Source organism: Suricata suricatta, chromosome 1 (assembly GCF_006229205.1).
Source record: "Suricata suricatta isolate VVHF042 chromosome 1, meerkat_22Aug2017_6uvM2_HiC, whole genome shotgun sequence".
Taxonomy (NCBI): domain Eukaryota; kingdom Metazoa; phylum Chordata; class Mammalia; order Carnivora; family Herpestidae; genus Suricata; species Suricata suricatta.
In genome coordinates, this window is record NC_043700.1 from 104497140 (window position 1) to 104518510 (window position 21371).

The 21371-nt window shown below is 35.3% G+C and overlaps 1 protein-coding gene across 2 annotated transcripts in view; it reads left to right on the top strand.

Annotated features, from left to right (window-relative positions):
• ZGRF1 (zinc finger GRF-type containing 1) overlaps window positions 1-21371 on the top strand; it is an 81184-nt gene that overhangs the window by 21746 nt on the left and 38067 nt on the right. The window contains exons 7-14 of one of the 2 annotated variants that reach the window (XM_029918264.1): window positions 206-256; window positions 2535-2618; window positions 4614-4799; window positions 13501-13651; window positions 15259-15911; window positions 17322-17460; window positions 18247-18431; window positions 19864-20060. In XM_029918264.1, coding sequence (XP_029774124.1) covers window positions 206-256; window positions 2535-2618; window positions 4614-4799; window positions 13501-13651; window positions 15259-15911; window positions 17322-17460; window positions 18247-18431; window positions 19864-20060 — 1646 coding nt within the window. The remainder of the gene's footprint in view (window positions 1-205; window positions 257-2534; window positions 2619-4613; window positions 4800-13500; window positions 13652-15258; window positions 15912-17321; window positions 17461-18246; window positions 18432-19863; window positions 20061-21371) is intronic. The other variant, XM_029918338.1, reaches the window with a different exon arrangement.

Here is a 21371-nt window from a genome sequence, read left to right on the forward strand (position 1 = left end):
ATGAATATTTATTTCAGTCTACATTGACCAGTACTAAGATATTTTCAATTCTTGCTAAGTCAAAATAATGTTTAATTAACACTTTTTACTTCTTTGATTATTAGTGATGGTATTTTTTAATTTCTTATGTCTAAGAGAAACATATTTTTTTTGTAACTTACTAGTACTTAATTAGTTGTTTCTATATTAATATTCTATTCCTAAGGTTATAAAAGAAAATGAAGTCAAACCAAGTGAATCACTTCAGTCTTTGGAGGTAAGCTTATTTTTAACCTGTAAAGTAGTCAGAAATTATAGTTATCTATATAGGTATGGCACATAATTGTATGTTTGTATTTTATATTGTCAGTTTTCAATCTCATTTATTTTATTTTTTAATTTATTTATTTTTGAGACAGAGAGAGAGAGCGAGTAGAAGAGGGACACAGAGAAAGGGAGAGAGAGAGAATCTTAAGATCATGATTATGACATTATGACCTGAGCCAAAATCAAGAGTAAGATGCTTAACTGCCTGAGCCACCCAGGCACCACTAGTTTTCAGTCTCATTTGTAATTAGTTGCCCCTTTATACTTATTTAGATGATCCTGCTGTCTTTTGTACAAATGCCTGTGTGGTCAATGGGATTTGGTTAAATAACAAATCTTTTGTTATAAAACTAAGTCTGTAAACTTGCAAGCATTACTTAATCCAAGAATTGTCATTGACAGCTGCACCTGCACCTCTATTGCCTAAAAGAAAACAAAAGAAATAAAATTCATATTGTGGTGGCTCAATCATTTTTCACCCTTTATATTTATAATAAGAGCAAATGTATAAAACCATAATTAGCAACTGCATAATTTAGTTTATAAATGATCACTTTTTTTTAAGTTTATTTATTTTGAAAGAGGGAGAGCGTGTGCACTGTGCACAGGAGCAGGGGAGGGACAGAGAGAGATGATCTGAAGCAGGCATAGGACTACTGGTGCAAGCTCTTGAACCATGAGGGCATGACGTGAGCTGAAGGAAACCAAGAGTGGGACGCCTAACCGACTGAGCCACCCAGGGGCCAAACATGATCATATTCTTAATGCTCTTTTTCAATTGAAAAGTTGATATTTAAACTCTTTCAGGAACAGTTATCACAAAGTATAAACTGCAAATAAACAGTATCACTGGTTTTTCCTCCAGATGAGTTACCCCTTAAAATAAATATTACATGTTTTGGGATGCCTGGGTGGCTCCGTTGGTTAAGCGTCTAAGTCTTGGTCTTGGCTGGGGTCATGATCTCATGGTTTTTGATATTGAGTGCTGGATAGGGCTCTGCACTGACAGTGTAGAGCATGCTTGGAATTCTCTCTCTCCCTCTTTGTTCCTTCTCACTCATGCTTTCTCTCTCTAAATAAATAAATAAATAATTGCATGTTTTTTAAAAAATGTATTGTAATCTTAACAGTAATGAAAATGGTTTTATGCTCTTTTCCAAAACGAATTTATTATATCTGTAGCACTAATATAGGAGTATATTTGTATTTATGTAATACCTTTCGTACTCAAACCCTCTGGAGTATCCTCTTAATGTACATTAATAATAGAAAGAACTTTCAGAATTTAAAATTAGGGTGATCTTTGAGGGTACACTTACTGGCACTGCCACTTTATTTCTATAATTAGCTACACATAACGAAACAGTAGAGAAGGTGTTGTGCTAATTGATTTTTTTAAACTCACTGTATTAGAAAATTCTATTTCTAAAATATGACTTGACAATAAAATAAATATGATTTGAACATTTTCAAGAACTTCTTGGTTGGCAGATGTGCTAATGAATTTTCTATTAATAGAAAGCACTCATTATTTGAAGAAATACACGAATTTATCTTTTCTGTGTATTAAGGAATTTTTTTCTCTATATTTTTTAAACATAAAAATTGCTTCTCAGTTGAATTCATTTTTCTGTCTAATTGATAGAGAAATTATGGTTATTTTACATAGTTGATGAGCTAAAAATGATTAGTTGCTATTGTCTATATTTTGTGTTTTATGGTTGCTAGAAAATGATTCATTCTTTTTTTTTTTAAAGTAGGCTTAACACCCAGCATGGGGCTTAAACTCACAACCCACAACCCTGAGATCAAGATTGCATGCTTGACTCGCTTGAGCAAGCCATCCACTCTGATTCATTCTTTAGATAAACTTGTTACACAGTGTACAATTTTTCCTTCTTTGACTTCATATGAATTTTTGAATTAAATAATCTGCATTCACATTAAATAATTTTTTCTACATCATCACAATTTTTTCTAGTGTTAAAACATTCAATTAAAATTTTAGAAATAGAATTTTTTATCACTGAATTTTAAAATTAATTAGCATAATACCTTATCTGCTAGAGAACAGGGATACCTTTTATACATACGAATATACAGAAGATTGAAATGGCAAGTGTATTTTCAAATGGCAAACTTCAAGTTCTGGGAATATTTTCCCATTTAACTCGTGAATCACCTACAAAACTATTCTAGCTAACACACTTACTGATATTTTATTCTAGGTCTTTCCCTTGGGAGAAAAAGAAGCAACTACTTTTCTAGATGTTATTCCTAAACAGCTAGAGAGAGAAACCTGTGACCCTAAGGTGAAACTTATAAAGAACTTTGATTTTCTAATCCACTGTCTTTTCCTGCTGTTTTTATACGACTATTAGAATTTTCATAGATAGGTTAGTGAGCATAATGAATGAACTTGGTTTTAAGAGCATGAGTAACTAATGACTGCTAGCCCTTGGTCTTGAGCCCTTTCTCTTTACTCATGAACTAATAATGCATCTCATATATATGTATATATGAAGGATGCCTATATATGTATGTGTGTGTGTGTGTGTGTGTATATATATGAAGGACGCCCTAGGGGTTGGACAGGAAGATAAAGTATAATTAGTGAATGTTCTGTGGAGAACAAAATGAGTATCTTTATAGCCTTGAACATGAAGTCTGCTCTACCACTTCCACTCCTGTAGAAGTATATATAACCCAAGTCTAAGTAGTTCCACCTACTACATATCAAAAATTGATAGAGAAAATAACATATAAATAGTTGAGTTTTAAAAGTATTGATTCTGTTTCTAAAACCCAGTAGACCTCTACAGAAGAGATCCACATAGAAGCACAGAAAACAAGGTATCTGTTTGCTTGTGAAGAATGTGTATTTCCCATCAAACAAAACAGAAATATATAGTCTTGAACAATTGAGACTTTTTAAATTGAAATGTGTGTGTTTATAGGTCAGAATATTTTCAACAAAAGTCCCATACAGGAGCATTTTAGATTTGATTTTCCTCTCAAATGTGTGATTTAGAATCTTCATTTTTAAATAAGAGAATATTTGGATTATGTACTATTATAATTTTGTTCATTTATTAGATATAAGTTTGTCCTTTATGTGCATTCCTTTGGCTCTATTAGCCATCTTAATTTTCTACTTTCTGGGTAGGCTTGGTCACCCTGTGAGGAGTAAAAATCCTAGAGCCCTCAAGGGGGCAGCAGAGAAAGCCATTTGGAGCCTGAAAGCTGATCAAGCCTCCCAGGAGCCGGCAGTGCCTCCCTGAAGTACATGCCTGCCTAAAGTGGCATCATAGTCATTTGTTCTCATAGCAGTAGGATCAGATCTGGGAGGCAGAGAGCCCACCATCCCTCCTCTGTTAAGACTGATAGTTTACAAAATGCCTAAACAAAGGAAAATGCTTCTTGTATTTCTTCTCTTACTTTCTTTCCCATTATCGTGTTTATTGACAGTCTCCTCTATGCCAAACACGGTGTTAAATGCACATTATATCCTGATGAAACAAAAGGTCTCTTCCCTCAAAGAGCTTACAGTATGCTTAGTATACTTTATTGTACTATAAAAAACTTCATTGTACTATAGTGTGATAAGTCTATAATGGAAAATTGTATAATGTGCAGGGGAAGCATAGAGAAAAGAGCAATGTCTTTCTGGGTTTTTTTCCCTAATGTTTATTTATTTTGAGAAAGGGAGAGCGCACAAGTAGGGGAGGACCAGAGAGAGAATCCCAAGTAGGTTCCATATGAAGCCCAACTTGAGGGTAGTCTCATGACCATAAGATTATGACCTGAGCCCAAACCAAGAGTTGGATACTTAACTGACCGAGCCACCCAGGCACCCTGTCATTCTGATATTTTTTAAGTGTTTTCATTTATTTTTGAGCGAGAGCAAGTGGGGGAGGGGCAGAGAGAAAGGGAGAGAGAATCTGAAGCAGGCTCCATAATGTCAGCACAGAGCCTGACCCAGGGCTCAAACGCACAAACTGTGAGCCACTCCCCCATCTTTCTGGTTTAATTAGCCCATTAAGTATACATTTATGCTTGTAATGAAAAAACTGATAATTATTTTGAACTTGAATCCAATTAAATCAATAACTGAATTATATTTCATAATTAACATGTTAGGATAATAGGAGTATTTCCTGGTTTTTAGTATTGGTCACTTAGTCATTATTTACATTAAGTAATATTTAATAGAACTGAATTGTGATTTCTTTTCCATGTATATATGCATTATGACTATATATCAATATATACTTACGCAATACTCATTTTTAATGATTTACTTGTAGCCTGTTGAGTTTCAAGGGTACAAAGTGAAAGGATCAGCTGCTAGCGCTGTGATGGTCAGAGGATACAATTCACAGCTAGAATGCAGTCAGTTTCCAGATAGTCTTGAATATGAAAACTGCATGACGGACTCTTGTCTTTTGACACCAAAATTGACTAGTGCTTGTATGCAGATTGATTTCTTGCAGGTAAAAATATTTTTTATAGTTGCACCTTGCCAAATCATTTTCTTTAGGTCAATGTTAAATTTTATAAAGAGATTATATTTAAATCTTTGACAAATGTAAGTTACAAAAAGTTTAGTAAATTGATAAGCATGATATCTGAAATCAATCTAAATAAGAGAAAAATATTTTATTTGAAAGATTTGCTGCCTTTTTAGGATCTGGAATTTAAAGGACTACTTTTCATTTAAGAAAAGACTAGGGAATCATGACAAGGGCAAATAGGCAGATTACAGATAGAAAATACATTTAACAGGTACAGATTTTTTCTTTTCTGCTATTATCCCCATCCCCACTTCTCTAAGTATGACACCAGGTACCTCTCATTGCTACCACATAGAGGTCATAGAGAGAATGATATGCCTATATTTGAAACAATGTCAAAAATTTTTCCTCTTTTTTATTAAAATGGAATGCACATACAAAATAAATGTACAGACCATAAGTACACAGCTTAGTGATCACCATGAAATGAACACACCCATGTAACCTCCATCCAGAAGTCCCCTTTCCACCCCTTTTCAACTACTACCCTTCTATTCCCTCCAAAGATGACCATTATTTTGACTCAAAACACCATATATTCATTGTGCTTTTAAAACTTGATGTAAATAGAGTAATATGCAATGTATTTTTTGTGTCTTACTCTTTTTGTTCAACACTGAATGTTTGAAATTCGTCCATGTTGTTGCCTGTGGCTGTAGTTTATTCATTTTCCTTGCTGGCGTGCTAGTCCATTGTATGAATATGCTCTAGTTTGTCCATTCTTCAGTTGTTTATATTTTGTTTTACTGATAATGCTGATAGGAACATTCATTACTGCCATGAATATGTACACACATGGTAAGCTTCTGTTAATTCTAATGCATTGGAGTGGGATTGTTGAGTCACCAGATATACATATCTTTGCTTTTAGTATGTAAGGCCAAACTGCTTTCCAAAAATGGTTGTTATAGTTTACATTTCTATAAGAAGTGTGTAAGAGTCCTCATTATTCTATAGCTTCATCAGCGCTTGGTGCTGACAGTTTTTGTTTTCTGGTAGATATGTAGTGGTGTTTCACTGTGGTTTTAGTTTGCATTTTCCTGCCTAACAGTGAGGTTGGAACCTTTTTTAGATGCTTATTGGCCTTTATATTCTCTCTGATGAAGTGTTTGTTCAGATTTCTTCCTCAGTTTTTAATTTATGTATTTATCTTTTTAATTAATTTTTGGAATTCTTTGTATATTGGATATATACTCATTGTCAGTTGAATACTTTGCAAATATCTTACCTGATTCTGTCTATTTTACTCTTAATGATGCTTTTTGATGAATGGAAGTTTACAGTTTTTAACGTAATATAATTCTGCACTCTTTCCTTTATGATCAGTGCTTTTTTGTCTTGTTTAAGAAGTTTTTCCTCCATGAGGCTCCTGGGAGGTTCAGGAAATTCAGCGTCCAACTCTTGATTTCGGTTTAGGTCATGATCCCAGGGTTGTGGGATTGAGCCCTGTATAGGGCTCCATGCTAACCATGGAGCCTGCTTGGTATCTCTCTCTCTCTCTCTCTCTCTCTCTCTCACCCCTCCATCCTCTGCCCTGTCTCCCCTGCTCCAATGCACGCTCTCTCTCTAAAAAAAAAAAAAGAAAGAAAGAAAGAAAAAAATATCCTCTCATATGTGGAAGCTTTATTATTTTGCCTTTCACACTTCAATGTACAGTTAATCTATAATTGATTTTTATGTGTTGAGTGTGGATCTAGTGTCATATTTTTCCATATGGACATTCAGTTGACCGGCCCCATTTATTGAAAAGACTATCTTTGCTCCATCCTTTTGTGTTTCCCTCTTTGCTATAAATCAGGTGTTTCTATATTATGAGTCCATCTTAGTTTCTATTCTGGTTCATTGGTTTGTAGTTTTGGAAGTCTTTTCATATATTACAAAGTATGTGTTTCATGCATCTCTAAATCTTCCCACTTTGTTCTTTTTAGTGTTTTGCATTTCCATATACTTTTAGAATTAGCTTACCAATTTCACACATGTACAGAAATTTGCTGGAATTTGATTGGAATTTCATTGTGTATATAAATCTTGAGACATTTTTACAATATTTTATTGATATGCTTTCAATACTGTAATAATATATTTTCTATTTTGATCTTAAATTTTTCCTGTAAAATTTTACAGTTGCAGCATATAGGATTCTCTATTATTTGTGTATTTGATTTGTAGGAGCTCTCTTTATATTAAGAAATTTAGCCATTTGTCATTTTTCCTAATGTGTTAGTGTTTTGGTTCTGTTTATGATTTTTCGCAGAAATGCATTTTTAATATTTGTGTAATCAGATCTATCAGTGCTTTTTTTTTCATGGTTTCTGGAGCCAGAGCTTTTATTAACTATTATCATGGTTTTATACTATTTTTAGTAAGAACTAATGATTATAGTGGCTATGTTAAGTAATATAAGTTATGTCTGAATTCTTTATATTCCTTCAGATTTCTAGTATAACTATATTATAATTTTTAGATAAATATGTGTTCAATGTTTTCTTATTATAAATGTTGTAATATTTTTATAGCTGAACCAATTAATATACTATGGTTACATTTTATTTCTTTTATAATTTTGGATTTTTTTCTTAGTTCTAATTGTCTCAGTTTTAAAAATTTGCTTAGTATTCTTTGAATATTGGGGTAAAGATTTTTCACATACTCAAAAAGCCTTTTATAAAATACTCTTTAATACAGGAATCTCCACAAACTTATTAGATGAACTTTGTTAATTCATTTTTTTCCTCCTTTGGATCTCTTTCCTAGGTCCTCCATCTGTCTGTTCCAATCTACACTGTATAGTTGGCATCTTAAAGATAACCTTTGCCTGTTTCTTAGCTTGAGTTGCCTGTATCTCTTTAAGTGCCTCTGAAGAAAGAGAGAATGGGGAATGGAATCTGGGAGACTTTGCATGTTGTAAATGTTTTTATTCTCAACTTGATTGATAGTCTAAATATAGAAATTGGTTATGATCTGCTATTTTTCTTTTTAAATTTATATTTAACAGTGTTTTCTCCTAGAGATTTTTAGCATATTTTCTTTATATTTTTTATTCCTGAAATTTCACAGTAATGTGTCTTCTTTCAGGTTTTTATTAATATACTGAGTATATTGAATACTCAGTGAATCTCTTTATCCTGCAGATACAAGTCCACCAGTCCTATATATATAATTTTTAATAAATTTTTGGTAATTGCTTCCCCACTATTTTCTTGATTTTTCTCTTTCTAAACTTGTATCAAATGTTTTTAGCCGTTTGTAGCTTACTTTTTCTGCAGCCTTTGTGGATGGCACAGTTTCTAGGTGTTTCCATGGTTACAGGGATAAATCAGTTTACTTCTCAAAGTACTCATAGGTACTTTGGTGTGACTTTCTTTCATATTACCAAGTCTGTGTTCTTCCCTATCCTCTTAATGTATTGTTGTTAAAGGTTACCCTTGTTTCTTAACTTTATTCGAAGATAAAAGATATTTTTGTGTCTTATTTCCTACGGGTTTTTTTGAGGAGAATAGAGAGGTACCCTGCACTTAGATTTTTAATGTTATATTTATTGAAAGAAGTCTTGGATTTATTTATGTATCACAAATAAGGTATATCACACTGCTTTGTTTCCCTGCTCTTCTTTGAACACAAGACTTTTTCGTTCAATGGCAAATGATAATGTCATCCTTTTTGAACACGTCTAAACAGCAAAATTTCATAACATGGCTAATGTTAATGCAAACTTCTATTTAGGTGACAATTCTATGAACAGTGTGTCTAAATTGCATACAGTTTCACTTGCATGGCAATGCCAACTATGTCACAACCATTGCCTGTGCTGTAGAGACGTAAGAAATGTGAACCATAAGAATAAATGAAATATAGTATACTCTGCTTTCCCTGACTAGAATTGGCTTCATAATATATTGTTTTCTGTTTGTCTGTGTCTCAAGTTATAACCACAAACTGTGTGTGTGTGTGTGCGCGCGCGCGCTCGCGTGTGTGTGTGTGTGTGTGTGTGTAGAGAGAGGTAGATAAAGATATAGATATGTACACACACACACACACACACACACACACACTGTTTCTTTTTACTAAATAAACTGATAAATGGATCTCTGTTTTCTAGTTCCCAAATGAAGAAAACTTTCCAAAAGGAGGTATTAGTTTTAATATTGAAAACAATTTTCAAGTGAGAGCTGAGTCTAATAATGAGTCAGTTGAAAATGACTGTAAGTAAATTCTAAATAAAATATAACATTGAAAAGTTATTTGACACTGAACAAACCATTATGTAAAAATATGTGCTTTTTTTTCCTCCATAGCAATTTTAGATATCTCTCCTAAAAATTTGGAACATTCATATAATTATTTGGATTATAAATTTAATTCAGCAGAGAGGACTTCATCAGAAGCAAATAAGGTATATGTAAGCAAAACTGTAATAGTTGAGAGTAAAAAATCTTGGTAGTCTTATAAGAAATGAATCTATTAAAAACTAAATGTCTTAGATTGGATAGTTTTTTAACATATAAAATTTATCAATAACCAACCAACATTACTTTAATGACAAAACAAGCAGCAAAATTTCTGATAGAATAAATAACAGAATATAGATGACTGCTATCTTATTATTCAAAGGTGTTTTGAATGTCTAATATGACATGGGGGCATACATAATTAGAAAGGAAGAAATAGGAAAATCTATTAAAAATGAGAAGTTTAAGAAGAATTTTGGAAGGGAACTGAAGACAAGATAAACTTAAAAATTAATAGCTTTCCTGAACCAGTTAGAAAACATAATAGAAAAAGTGTCCCAACAATACTAACAACTAATATGCCATGCCTAGGCATACCCTTAATTGGAAACATATGGAACATGTGTGGAAAAGACTATGAAATTTTACTGGGAAATAGAAAATTCATGAATACATAGCAATCCACCAATGCCCTGTGTAGGTCAGAACTTGTAAGACTTGGGTATACAGTGATGAATAAAACAGGTATGATCTCTGTCTTTAAGGCCAAGGAGAAAGGATGAGCCGGTTAAAGGAGGGAGAGAGATGTCAATCAAGAGTTCAAGCAAACAAGTAAATTAAGATAATTGCTATGTAATAGGAAAGCTGTGAAAGTACCCTGAAATTATAGGGGAATCTACTCTGTGGATAAATCTCCTTTATGACTTCTCCAGCTGTGGCACTGTCGGGAAGAAACATACCTTGCAAAGAAACTGCGAGTATAAATACTCTGGGACTGAAGAGAGCTAGCTGGGCTTCAGAAAGTGGCAGAAAGCCAGAGTAGTGGGATTGTAGAGAGTGAAAGAGAAAGTGGTAATTAGCGATTGGAAAAGTGAGCAGGACCAGACACACAGTCTTACAGGTCAGTTTAAGAATTTTGATAGTCCTCTGTGTTCCTCAGGGAAATTCATGAAGGGTTTTCAGCAGAAAATCACATGACTTAATTTACATTTTTGAAAGGTTTTGTTGGCTGCTCTGTGGTAGATGGGTTTAGTGGGTGCCTGTGGAAACAGGGAAACCAGTTTAGAGGAGACTTAATTGATAGGGACTTGAAGACAGGGATTGTGGAAGTAAAAGGAGTTACAAGCCTGGATATTGGTGGATTGAACGTAGAGAGTTAGGGTGAAGGAAAAGGGAGAAGAAAGACTCCTGGCTGGCTGACTTAACAATGGTGTGTTTTTCGTTGGGTGGAGTAGGATGGAGGAGTGTATTAGTCTGCTGGGATCGCCATTACAGGTACTACAGAGCGTCTCTTAAACAGTAGAAATTTGTTTTGTCATAGTTCTGGAAGCTAGAAGTCCAAGATCAAAGTCCTGGCTAGTCTGATTTCTGATGAGGACTGTCTTCCTGACTTGCAGACGGCCTCCTTCTCACTGTGTCCTCACATGGCCTTTCCTCTGTGTGTACACATGGAGAGAGAGAGAGAGCAGGTGAATGCACGCTTTCTTTTTATAAGGACACTGATTCTGTCAGATCAGAGCCCCAGTCTTACGACCTCATTTATCATTTAGACTGTTACCTCTTAAATTTTTTTTAATGTTTTATTTATTTTTGAGACAGAGAGACAGAGCATGAGCCGGAGAGGGGCAGAGAGAGAGAGAGAGAGAGAGAGAGAGAGACACACAGAATCTGAATCAGGCTCCAGGCTCTGCACTTTCAACACAGAGCCCAGCACGGGGCTCGAACTCATGATCTGTGAGATCGTGACCTGAACCAAAGTTGGACACTTAACCAACTGAGCCACCCAGGCACTCCTAGACTTTGTTACCTCTTAGAGGCCATGTCTTCAAGTACAGTTACATTGGGATTAGGGCTTCAACATATAAATTTGTGGGGGATGCAATTCAGTCCACAGCAAGGAGGGGCAGGTTTGATGAATATATAGGAACAGGCAAGGAATGCCTATGAGTCAGTTAAGTAGAGATGTAAAGTTAGAAGTTGGGTTACGTGGGTCTGGATCAGAGAAGTTTGTGTGGTCATTTACACATAACAAAGTTTAAAGCACCAAGAATGGATAGGTTCATTTCAAGAGTGTGTAGAGAAAGCAGTCACTTATTGTGGAGACATCAGTAAAATGACAGAAGCATGTCTGTTTGGCAACTTGGGGGTCATTAGTGACTTTAGCAAGAGCAGTTTCAAGTTTCAGTTTCAGTTTGAAATAGTGAGGATTGAAACCATTTTAGAATGGATTAAGTAAGTGGTAAATGCAATGTAAGAAAGTAGTGACTGTGGATGTGGAAAATTCCTTAAAAAAATTAGCGTATTTAATCGATCAATCAGTCACTCATTCCTCAAATATTTTGGGGGCATGTTGTGTGTGTTACACTGTTCTACATGCTAGAGATAGGCCTGCGAATAAAACAGGCAAAGATCTGCTCTCCTGGAGCTTGCATTCTGATGAAAGGAGACCGATAATAGCAAGTATATAGTACCTTAGAGGGTTTAAGTGCTGCGGAGAACAATGAAGCTGTGTAAGGCTGATGGCATTCTATTTTATAGGTAAATTAGGGCCTCTCTAACAAAATTACACTGGAGTAGAGACCTGAAAGAAGAGAGGCAGGGAGAGCACACACGTGCCGTGCAGATATCTGGAGGAAGAGCGTTCCAGACATAGGGAATAGCAAATGTAAAGGCATTGAGATATGCTGGCCAATTTGTAGACCAGCAAGGAGGTAGCCATGGAATGAGTGAATGAATAAAAGGGAAAGTGGTAGGAAGAGAGATCAAAAAGGAAATAAGAGACCTGATCTTACAGGGCAGCTGTGTAGGACATTTTTCAGAGCCTTGTTCTTGGAGAGAGTTTGAGAACCATTAGAGTTTTAATGAGAGGAGTGAAATGATTGAACTTATATTTAGAAAGAACCCTGTGCCTTGTTGGTAGAGAATGTACAATGGGAACAAGGTGTAATACTCAGTAAATATTGCCTGTTGTTGTTACTTTTGTTGAAGGTGCAATACAGTCTAGGCTGCCTGGGCTTAAATCTCAAACCTGCTGCTAATAAGCTGGATGAATATAAACAAGTTTATTGCTTAACTTCTCTTTTTCTCAATTCTCTCAGTTGTAAAATAAGGAAAATGAGGGTACTGACCTCATATGGTTTTGGTAAAGATCAAATCAGTTAAAAATAAAAGGTACCTAGGACAGTCTTTGGCACACAGTAAGAATACATTAATATAATTATTACTATTACTGTAGTGATGATTTAATGTAAATTCCCATTGATTTGTCTGTTTCTTCTACTAGATTAAACTTCCTGAGTGTAGGGATCATGAATAATCATCTTCACATCCTTATTTCCTTAGCATGGCACCTAGAACCAAGTGACTAATCAAGAGAGTGTTTTAAAATTTATATATACATTTTTAAGCTTTGTTATAATTTACTAAAAAAAAAAAAGACATACGCATTTTAACACATTTAAACCATTCGGAAGTACATAAAGGTATAAGAACACTTTCTCCTTAGTTCCACCTCCATTAGAAACCAACCACTCTTAATAATTTGGTATGTATTCTTCTAAACTTTTATTCTTTTATTCTATTGTTACACAAATATATATATTAAATGTGATCATCATATTACATTTTTAAGGTGATTAATTTCTGGAAGCAGCAAGAAAGTTAAATACTCTGCTATGGAGAACATAATGAGTAATATGACTATTCAGATCTGGAATAGGTCAAAAAAGTTTACTCCATTTGGGAGCAATATCTTGAAGTTTAAGTCAACTGTAGATAAACCCTAGACCTGAGGACATAAGAGAAAGCTGTTCATTCCTCGAGTCTGCAGTTTTACCTTCACAGCTCTAAACAGGAGGTCTGAGTTAGTCTTAAGCCCTATTGACTAGAAATTTATCTTTAGAACCAAATCCCCATAATCCAGATCAGTCTAAGTCAGAATCTGACCCATTTAAAATAAATTCAATGGTTTTTATGTTCTGTGTTTTATTTTTTATTATTCTTATTGATTTTAGTGAGTTTATCCTGTCCCTTTGGGAAGAATTTTTGCCATACTGTAGCTCTACATAATGTGCTTGAAAGCATTATTTGTATAATATAGATTACTAGAATTTATTCAAACTATAGGGAAAAAATGTAACATTTGGTCAGTAGTTTTTTTTCTTTCTGAATAGGTGACATCACCAGAACAAAAGATCTCGACATTGAATCCTGTGTCTACTTTTTCTTTGAACTCAAGAGATAAAGACTTTGTGCTAGAATTCTCTAAGGAGTCCCTGAAAGCAAGAACTTTATCTGGTGACTTTCACTTCCTCAGCTTAGACTGTTGCTACCCTGCTGCTCTAATAATATCTAGCTGCATAAAATGAGTTTTTTATTTGAGAAGTTGTAACTAAACTAAAAACATCTTGAAACCAGATTCAGTGCCATCTCCCTCAAGCCTTCCCACACTGCTTTTCTATTTGAGATGGCTCTTGCTTCCAAATACAGCACTCCCTTACTTCTCTCAGCTTCTCATCACACTCTGCACGTGTCTTCCATTACTGCAGTACTTGTCAAAGCTGTACGTCCAGAGCCAGGCTCTTCTGTGGTGCGCTCCCCTCCCAGGGGAGTGATTCATTGTGAAGGTCTGAATTACACCACTGGTTGACTTTGGTATAACCTTTAATCCATTTTGAGTTTATTTTTGTGTCTGGTGTAAAAAAGTAGTCCAGTTTTATTCTTTTGCATGTAGCTCTCCAGTTTTCCCAGCTCCATTTGGTGAAGAGGCTGTCTTTTCCCATTTGTATATTCTTGCCTCCTTTGTGGTATGACCGTTATAAGTGTGGGCTTATTTCTGGACTCTCCATCTGTCTCATCTGTATTTCTATTTTTGTGCGTCTTTTACTCTTTAATGACATTTTAACCTTTCTCTCAGTGGTGCTTGATTGGTTTGCTAGAATTATAAAATAACACTACAAAAGAATATCATTGGCTCACTTACTGCTCTGCTGCCTACCCAAAGTGATCCCCAGAGTTTATTTCCAACAAATACTGTCAAGAACGTACCTTATTATAAAATAGCAAACCAAAGCATCGTCAGATACAGACTTTAAGCTTATATAGTTCTCACCTAGTATTATTTATTCATTTGTTTATTCAACAAATATTTATTATGGCTTCTTACATTTTTAGGAATATATTTATTACTAATACTGCTGACAGGAAGAATTCTAAAACTCAGCCAAAATCTAGTTTACCAGAATTGTACTTTAACCACATACTAATAGGTCAGAATAAAGCTAACTATCTTCTTTACCCTGAAGATTAATATTATCAATTCATGGGTGTGCTCACTTCGGCAGCACATATACTAAAATTGGAACAATTTATGGATATAGTAAACATAAAGGAGATTACAGTCACATAGCCAGATAAATAAGCCATGAACTCAGTCTCTGGAGTAGGAATGTACAACTGAGAACAAAAAACTAGTTCTCAGTTCATGTCCTGACTCTGGCAATCAGTAGCAGTCATGTTACCGCTAGGCCTTAGCAATCTCATCTGTAAAATGAGAATAATAAAGCTCTTCTTGGCTGTAAAGTACTTTGAAAACTTACGTGCTATGTAAATATAATCTAGTGGTGGTGGTGGTGGGTTGAGGGCATTTTAGCTAAGAAGAAAAGAAAAAGGAAGGATTTCAAATTCATCAACCTTAAAAAAGTTTGAGTCTCTTGAGCTTTGAAATCTTCATTTTTTGAGACTAAAATCATTAAAAATATTTTATTATAAAAAAGGATCTAAAATTACCTGTATTTTGTGTTTGTTTGTTTTTGGCAAGGCAAGTTATTACTTTTCTTTTTTGTATAGATAGCTACTGGTTTTTAGAGCCTAGGTGATGACCATAATACATTTTTACTTAATCAGCTCTTTTTCTTTTATTTTTTTTCCAGTTCTCAAAAAACCCAGTTCTCTGGAGAATAAGAACTTTCAAAGGCTTCCATTAGTAAGTAGAACCCGAGTTCCACATATTACTTTATCACCTGTTGATAGGTCATCAGATTTAGATTCTTGTTCATACGCGGTCAACTCTGACAGGCAAGACTCTTCTCGTTCTCCCATATTCAACTTGAGTGAAGAATCAGCAGTCCTTTCTTTTAGCTTTGGGCTTGACGACCAAGGTGAAACTTCCTTCTCTAAAGAATCTAGAGAAGTGACTCCAGAGGACGTTTTACTTCTTAATAATAAATCTACTCAAAGCAAGTGGCTGAAATATCAAAACGTACCCCTACGCAACTTGACTACTCCAAACGTAGTTGATAAAGTAACAGGTGGCTTCTCTGCTGAGGTTGTTTCTGGGACACATTTTAGTGACCTGGGTGAAAGACAGAGTGATGCTGTGATTGAAAGCTCTTTACACTCCATGCATTTGCAAATGATAAAAGACATGCTCCATCAACAGCAACAGGAGTTTAGCAGTCAAGATTTGATTTCCAGAAAGAAAGCACTATCTTTGAACTTAAAGCAGACTTCTCAGACTGAGAAAATTCACAGTGTGTTAGGAGAGTCAGCTTGCTACAACTACAGTGTAACAGGAGATTTCCAGGTGAGGAAATGACCCAATGTGTCTTGGTGCATTTTTTTCCGATATTATTGTTTGAATTTCAACAAAAAAAATCTCTAAAATCGTATAGGAGCAATGGTTTTACTCTTGGAGCTGATGTGATGGCTCTTTTTTTGAGTTTTGCAGAACTCTATCATATCTTCTTTGACTTAAAATTTTGCCTAGTAGTTATGAGCATTAAAAAAAATTATATATCTGAAAGTATCTAATGTGGCATCTGGCACATAATAGGTATTTAATAAATTGTAGCCCCAACTTTTTCCACTTCCACTACTACTATTAGTGTGATTGTTTTTATTTTTCACTATCAGCTCAGTTTTGCCTATCAGATCATTATTAGGGTAAAGTTACATCTTATTTTTTTGTTATTCTTTTTTGTTGTTATTTTTTTTATTAATAGTTTATATCTTGTTATGCACTGGTTGTTTACAATTCTATTGTAGTTGTAACTGGAAATAGAAATACATAATGATCCATTCACATCATCTAAGTATTTCTGAGCAAAAAGTATTTACAAACTTACTAAGGGGCAGGCAAGAAATGTTTAGTCTTTTTTTTTTTAATGTTTATTTTGCGGGAGAGAGCGTAAGTGGGAGATGGGCAGAGAGACAGAGGAACAGAGGATCCAAAGAGAGCTCTGCATTGACAGTCGCGAGCCCGATGTGGGGCTCAAACTCATGAATCTTGAGATCATGACCTGAGCCGAAGTCGTATGCTCAACCAGCGGAGCCACCCAGGCACCCCACATTTAGTCTTACTTATATGATTAAAAGGGCTCTGCATAGCCATTTTTGCTATACTTGGTGTCTCATTTAAAATGAGAAAATGGGGGTGCCTGGGTGGCTCTGTTGGTTAAGCCTCCGACTTCGGCTCAGGTCAGATCTCACGTCCGTGGGTTCGAGCCCCGCGTCAGGCTCTGTGCTGACAGGTAGCTCAGAGCCTGGAGCCTGCTTCCGGTTCTGTGTCTCCTTCTCTCTCTGCCCCTCCCCCTCTCATGCTCTGTCTCTCTCTCTCTATCAAAAATAAATAAAACATTCATTTTTTAAAAAAAATGAGAAAATGAAGAGCTCCTGGGTGGCTCAGTCGGTTGAGCATCTGACTCTTGATTTCGGTCAGGTCATGATCCCAGCGTCATGAATGGAGCTCTGTATCAGGCTCTGCCCTGAGCATGGAGTTTGCTTAAGATTTTCTGTGTCTCTCCCTCTACCCCCTCCCCTGCTTGTGCTCTCTTTCTAAAACAATAATAGTAATAATGATAACAAAAATAGAAAATTATTTTCAAGGATTCTGAAAACAAAAAATGTGTTAAACATATCTGTAGGAAATAATTTACTTATTAGCAGACCACATTTTTCCAGAGTTGTTAGAATAACTTTAATTATTCCATTTCAGGAGATAAGTGGCTCTGAGCTATGCTTCCCAAGTGGGCAGAAAATAAAATCTGCTTATCTTCCCCAAAGGCAAATTAATATACCAGCAGTTTTTCAGTCTCCTGCTCATTATAAGCAAATTTTTACATCTTGTCTCACAGGTATGACTGTTATCTTTCTATTTTATTATAATTGGTTGCTGCTTAATGTAAATAGTATAGCTGTGAGGAAACATAGTATCATATATTGTGAATTTTTACATTAAATTCTTTAATTGAGATTTGTTATTTTCCATATGTTCATTCTGGTTTTCGACAGTAACATATTCTAATTTCAGGTCAAAAGTCAGAAATAAGTTAGAATTTTTCGTTAAAAAAAATATTTATTTATTTATTTTTTAAAGAGAGAGAGAGAGAGAGAGAGAGAGAGAGAGAAAGAGTGTGAGTGAGTAGGGAAGGGGCAGAGAGAGAGAGGGAGACAAAGCATCCCAAGCAGGCTCCAGGCTCTGAGCTGTCAGGACAGAGCCCAATGCGGGGCTCAAACTTGCAAAACATGAAATCATGACCTGAGCTGAAATCAATAATCAGCCACCCAACCAATTGAGCCATGCAGGTGCCCCTTCATTTTTTTCTTATATTAAACTAGCAGTGTTCTTGGGGCACCTGCATGGCTCAGTTTAATTTAAACAAACAAAAAAAACAAGCAAAAATAACCAGAAGTGTTAACAGGTGGTTTTGTTAAGAAATCTTAAGTATGATGAATGATTAGTTTTGAGTTTGTTTGAGTTGTTGTACAAGGCAAAACTTACCTTTAAAAAAATGAATATTAATGTTAGGTTATAGATTACTCTGTTAATACTCTATTTGCAAACCTAGCTAACAGTATGCATGGTACAAACACAAAATTATTTTGTATTTAATTTTCATCTGCATTTATCTTTTTTGTAGAACATCTAAATATATTGCTGTTTGGGTTGGCACAGAGGTTGCACAAAGCTCTTTCAAAAGTTGACATATCATTTTACACATCATTAAAGGAAGAGAAACTGAAAAATGTAGAAAGTAGTGTGCCATGCTGCCATCATCATCAACCTGCAAAACTTGTCATGGTTAAAAAGGAAGGTCCAAATAAGGTACTGTTCCCTCTTATTCACCTGTTGCCCCATGAATACTTATTTTATAAAAAGTTTAGGTACTTATTGCTTTATGACCAGCTTAGTTACGGGGCAAGTCTCGATTAGGAGCCTTCTCCTTAAGGTGATAGTAACTAACGTACAGTAGACTCCCAGTCAGCTTTTACTGACACATCATGTATGTTCTAGTATATAAAAGTATGAGTTAAGAGAATCCTTCAAATTGCCAAGGAACCTATTGCATAATGGTGGATGGAGACAGAAACATAAAAGGACATTTTATGTAATGTGTATTTAATTGATAGAATAGGAAGGAGATGCCCAAGTTACAGTGAGAGCACTGAGAAAAGACTAAGTCCAACCCGAGGTCTTAGGGACTGCAGAGGTGAGCCTGAAGAAGCCAGGGTTGAAGTAGTCTACTGTGTGAGCCCCAGTACGAGTAACAGAGAAGGCCTGAGGAATGTAAAACCATACCGATTTCATTTACATTGCCGATAACATGCTATTATCCAGGAAGTCAAGTTAGTAAAATATTTATGTGTTGTGTATGTAAATTGAGATATAAATTTAGTTGTCAAAGGCAAGGGTTTGTAAATAATATAAAATATTATAGAGCCATCAAAAGTCTTTTCTTTTTAAGATAATCAGATGACATGGTGTCATGCATACAGTATGTTATTGTGTTAGGCTGGGTTAGGTTATGGAATAGGAAACACATCATTACCTGAGTTGTCCTCTTTTTAAAAATACAGGGTATGTGTGTGTCCTTGTGTGCACACACACTGACGTGAGTGACAAGAAAGGCCAAAATGAAATGCACAAGATTTTTCTCGTAGTTGTTTCTGGGTAGCTTTCAGGTTGCCTACGGTGAACATTTTAAATTGGGGAAAAAAATTTATTTTTCAAATAAGCTTATGTTCTCAGAATAATGTAATTTTTTGATAAAGAGAAAATAAATGTAAAGTAAGTGATTTTAAATTTTAATTTGTTATTTAGTATTAATAAAAAATTAACCTAACTTGTATAATGAATAGTTAGTTAGAGTACATTAATGCCAAGCAGCTTTTTTTGTTTTATTTGCTTTTTTTATTTATTTATCTATTTTTAATGTGTGTGGTTTTTTTTTTTGTTTTGTTTTGTTTTGTTTTTTTTTTGGGGAGAGAGACACAGCATGAGCAGAGGAGGAGCAGAAAGGGGGACACACAGGATCCAAAACAGGCTCCAGGCTCTGAGCTGTCAGCACGGAGCCAGATGTGGGACTTGAACTCACGAGCTATGAGATCATAACCTGAGCCAAAGGTGGATGCTTAACCAACTAAGCCACCCAGGTGTCCCGCCAAGCAGCTTTTTATAGAAGTCTTGACACGCATAATATAAAAACAGTAAAATATAAAATTTTTCTTACTAAATTGTAATATTCTTTTCCTCTTAGGGTCGCCTCTTTTATGCCTGTGATGGACCCAAAGCTGACCGATGTAAATTTTTCAAGTGGCTTGACGAAGTGACCCCAGGACATTTAACACAGGAAGCCTCTCTACCTAGCATGGTTTTAAGTGATATAAAGAGTATTGGTTTATATTTAAGAAGTCAAAAGATACCCCTCTTTGAGGAATGCCAGCTTTTGGTGAGGTGTGTTTCTTGGTATCAAATAATGCCTATAATTAATTATATCAGAAAATAATAACCTCACATGATTGTTACTAGTTTTAAAAGAGATCGAGATAGGTAAAGTATGTAAAAGATGGAGTACCTCAGTTTTTCTCACTGTAAAGTGGAAATAATTTTCTAAAGGTATTTTTGGCCCCCTCTAAGCATGAAGCAGTGTCAGCAATATCAAGATAACTGGCAGGCATGCTACTTTCCTAATCATTTTTATATATAGTCATAATTCTTAGGGAAACCCTGTTGAATAAACCACAAGAATAATTTTTTTCAGTGCAGGATAACAGGTAGTGGTCATTCACAAGCCTAACTAGCTAGTTTTCTAGGATAATAGAATGCTACATTTTCGAAACGTCTTATAAAAGTGAGATTATCCAAAAAAGTAACCATACCGAACATCTGCATGATAATTTAATAACACCGATGGGGAGTTTATACATGCTGTGCATTCTAAGCACTGTGCATGTATTATTTCATTTAATCATCATAATAACCTATAGGATATGGAAACAATGGGGATAATTTATTACAGTTATTGAAGCTGAGACACTCTATCTTTTATGTACTTTTTCGATACTTTTACTAGCTTAGTCTCTTTTAAAACTAATGATAATTCAGGGCACCTGCGTGGCTCAGTTGGTTGAGCGTCTGACTTAGGCTCAGATCATGATCTCATGGTTCGTTAGTTTGAGCCCCGCATCAGCTCACTGCTATCCGCCTGTCAGTGTGGAGCCAGCTTCTTATCCTTTGTCCCCTCTCTTTCTGCCCCTCCCTAGCTTGTGCTCCTCTCTCTCAAAAAATAAATAAAACATTTTAAAAAAGCAAAACTAATAATTCTGTGAGGGTTATATTTTCTTCCTATTTTTTTATTTTGTATACATGGATGAAAGCACATAAACATACACTCACCCTGATTCTCTCCTTTAAAAGGTTTTTTTTTTTTTTAGTGTTTTTTATTCATTTTTGAGAGACACAGAGAGACAGCGAGAGCCGGGGAGGGTCAGAGAGAGAGGGAGACACAGAATCTGAAGACAGGCTCCAGGCTCTGAGCTAGCTGTCAGCACAGAGCCCGACACGGGGCTCGAACCCACACACTGTGAGATCATGACCTGAGCCAAAGCCAGATGCTTAACCAACTGAGCCACCCAGGCGCCCCAGAATTTGTACTTTCAAACTTCCACTGACAAAGTAAGTTCTGGGGTTGTAACGTATAACATGGTAACTGTAGTTAGTAATACTGTATTGTATATGTAAAAGTTGCTAAGAGAGTAGATCGTA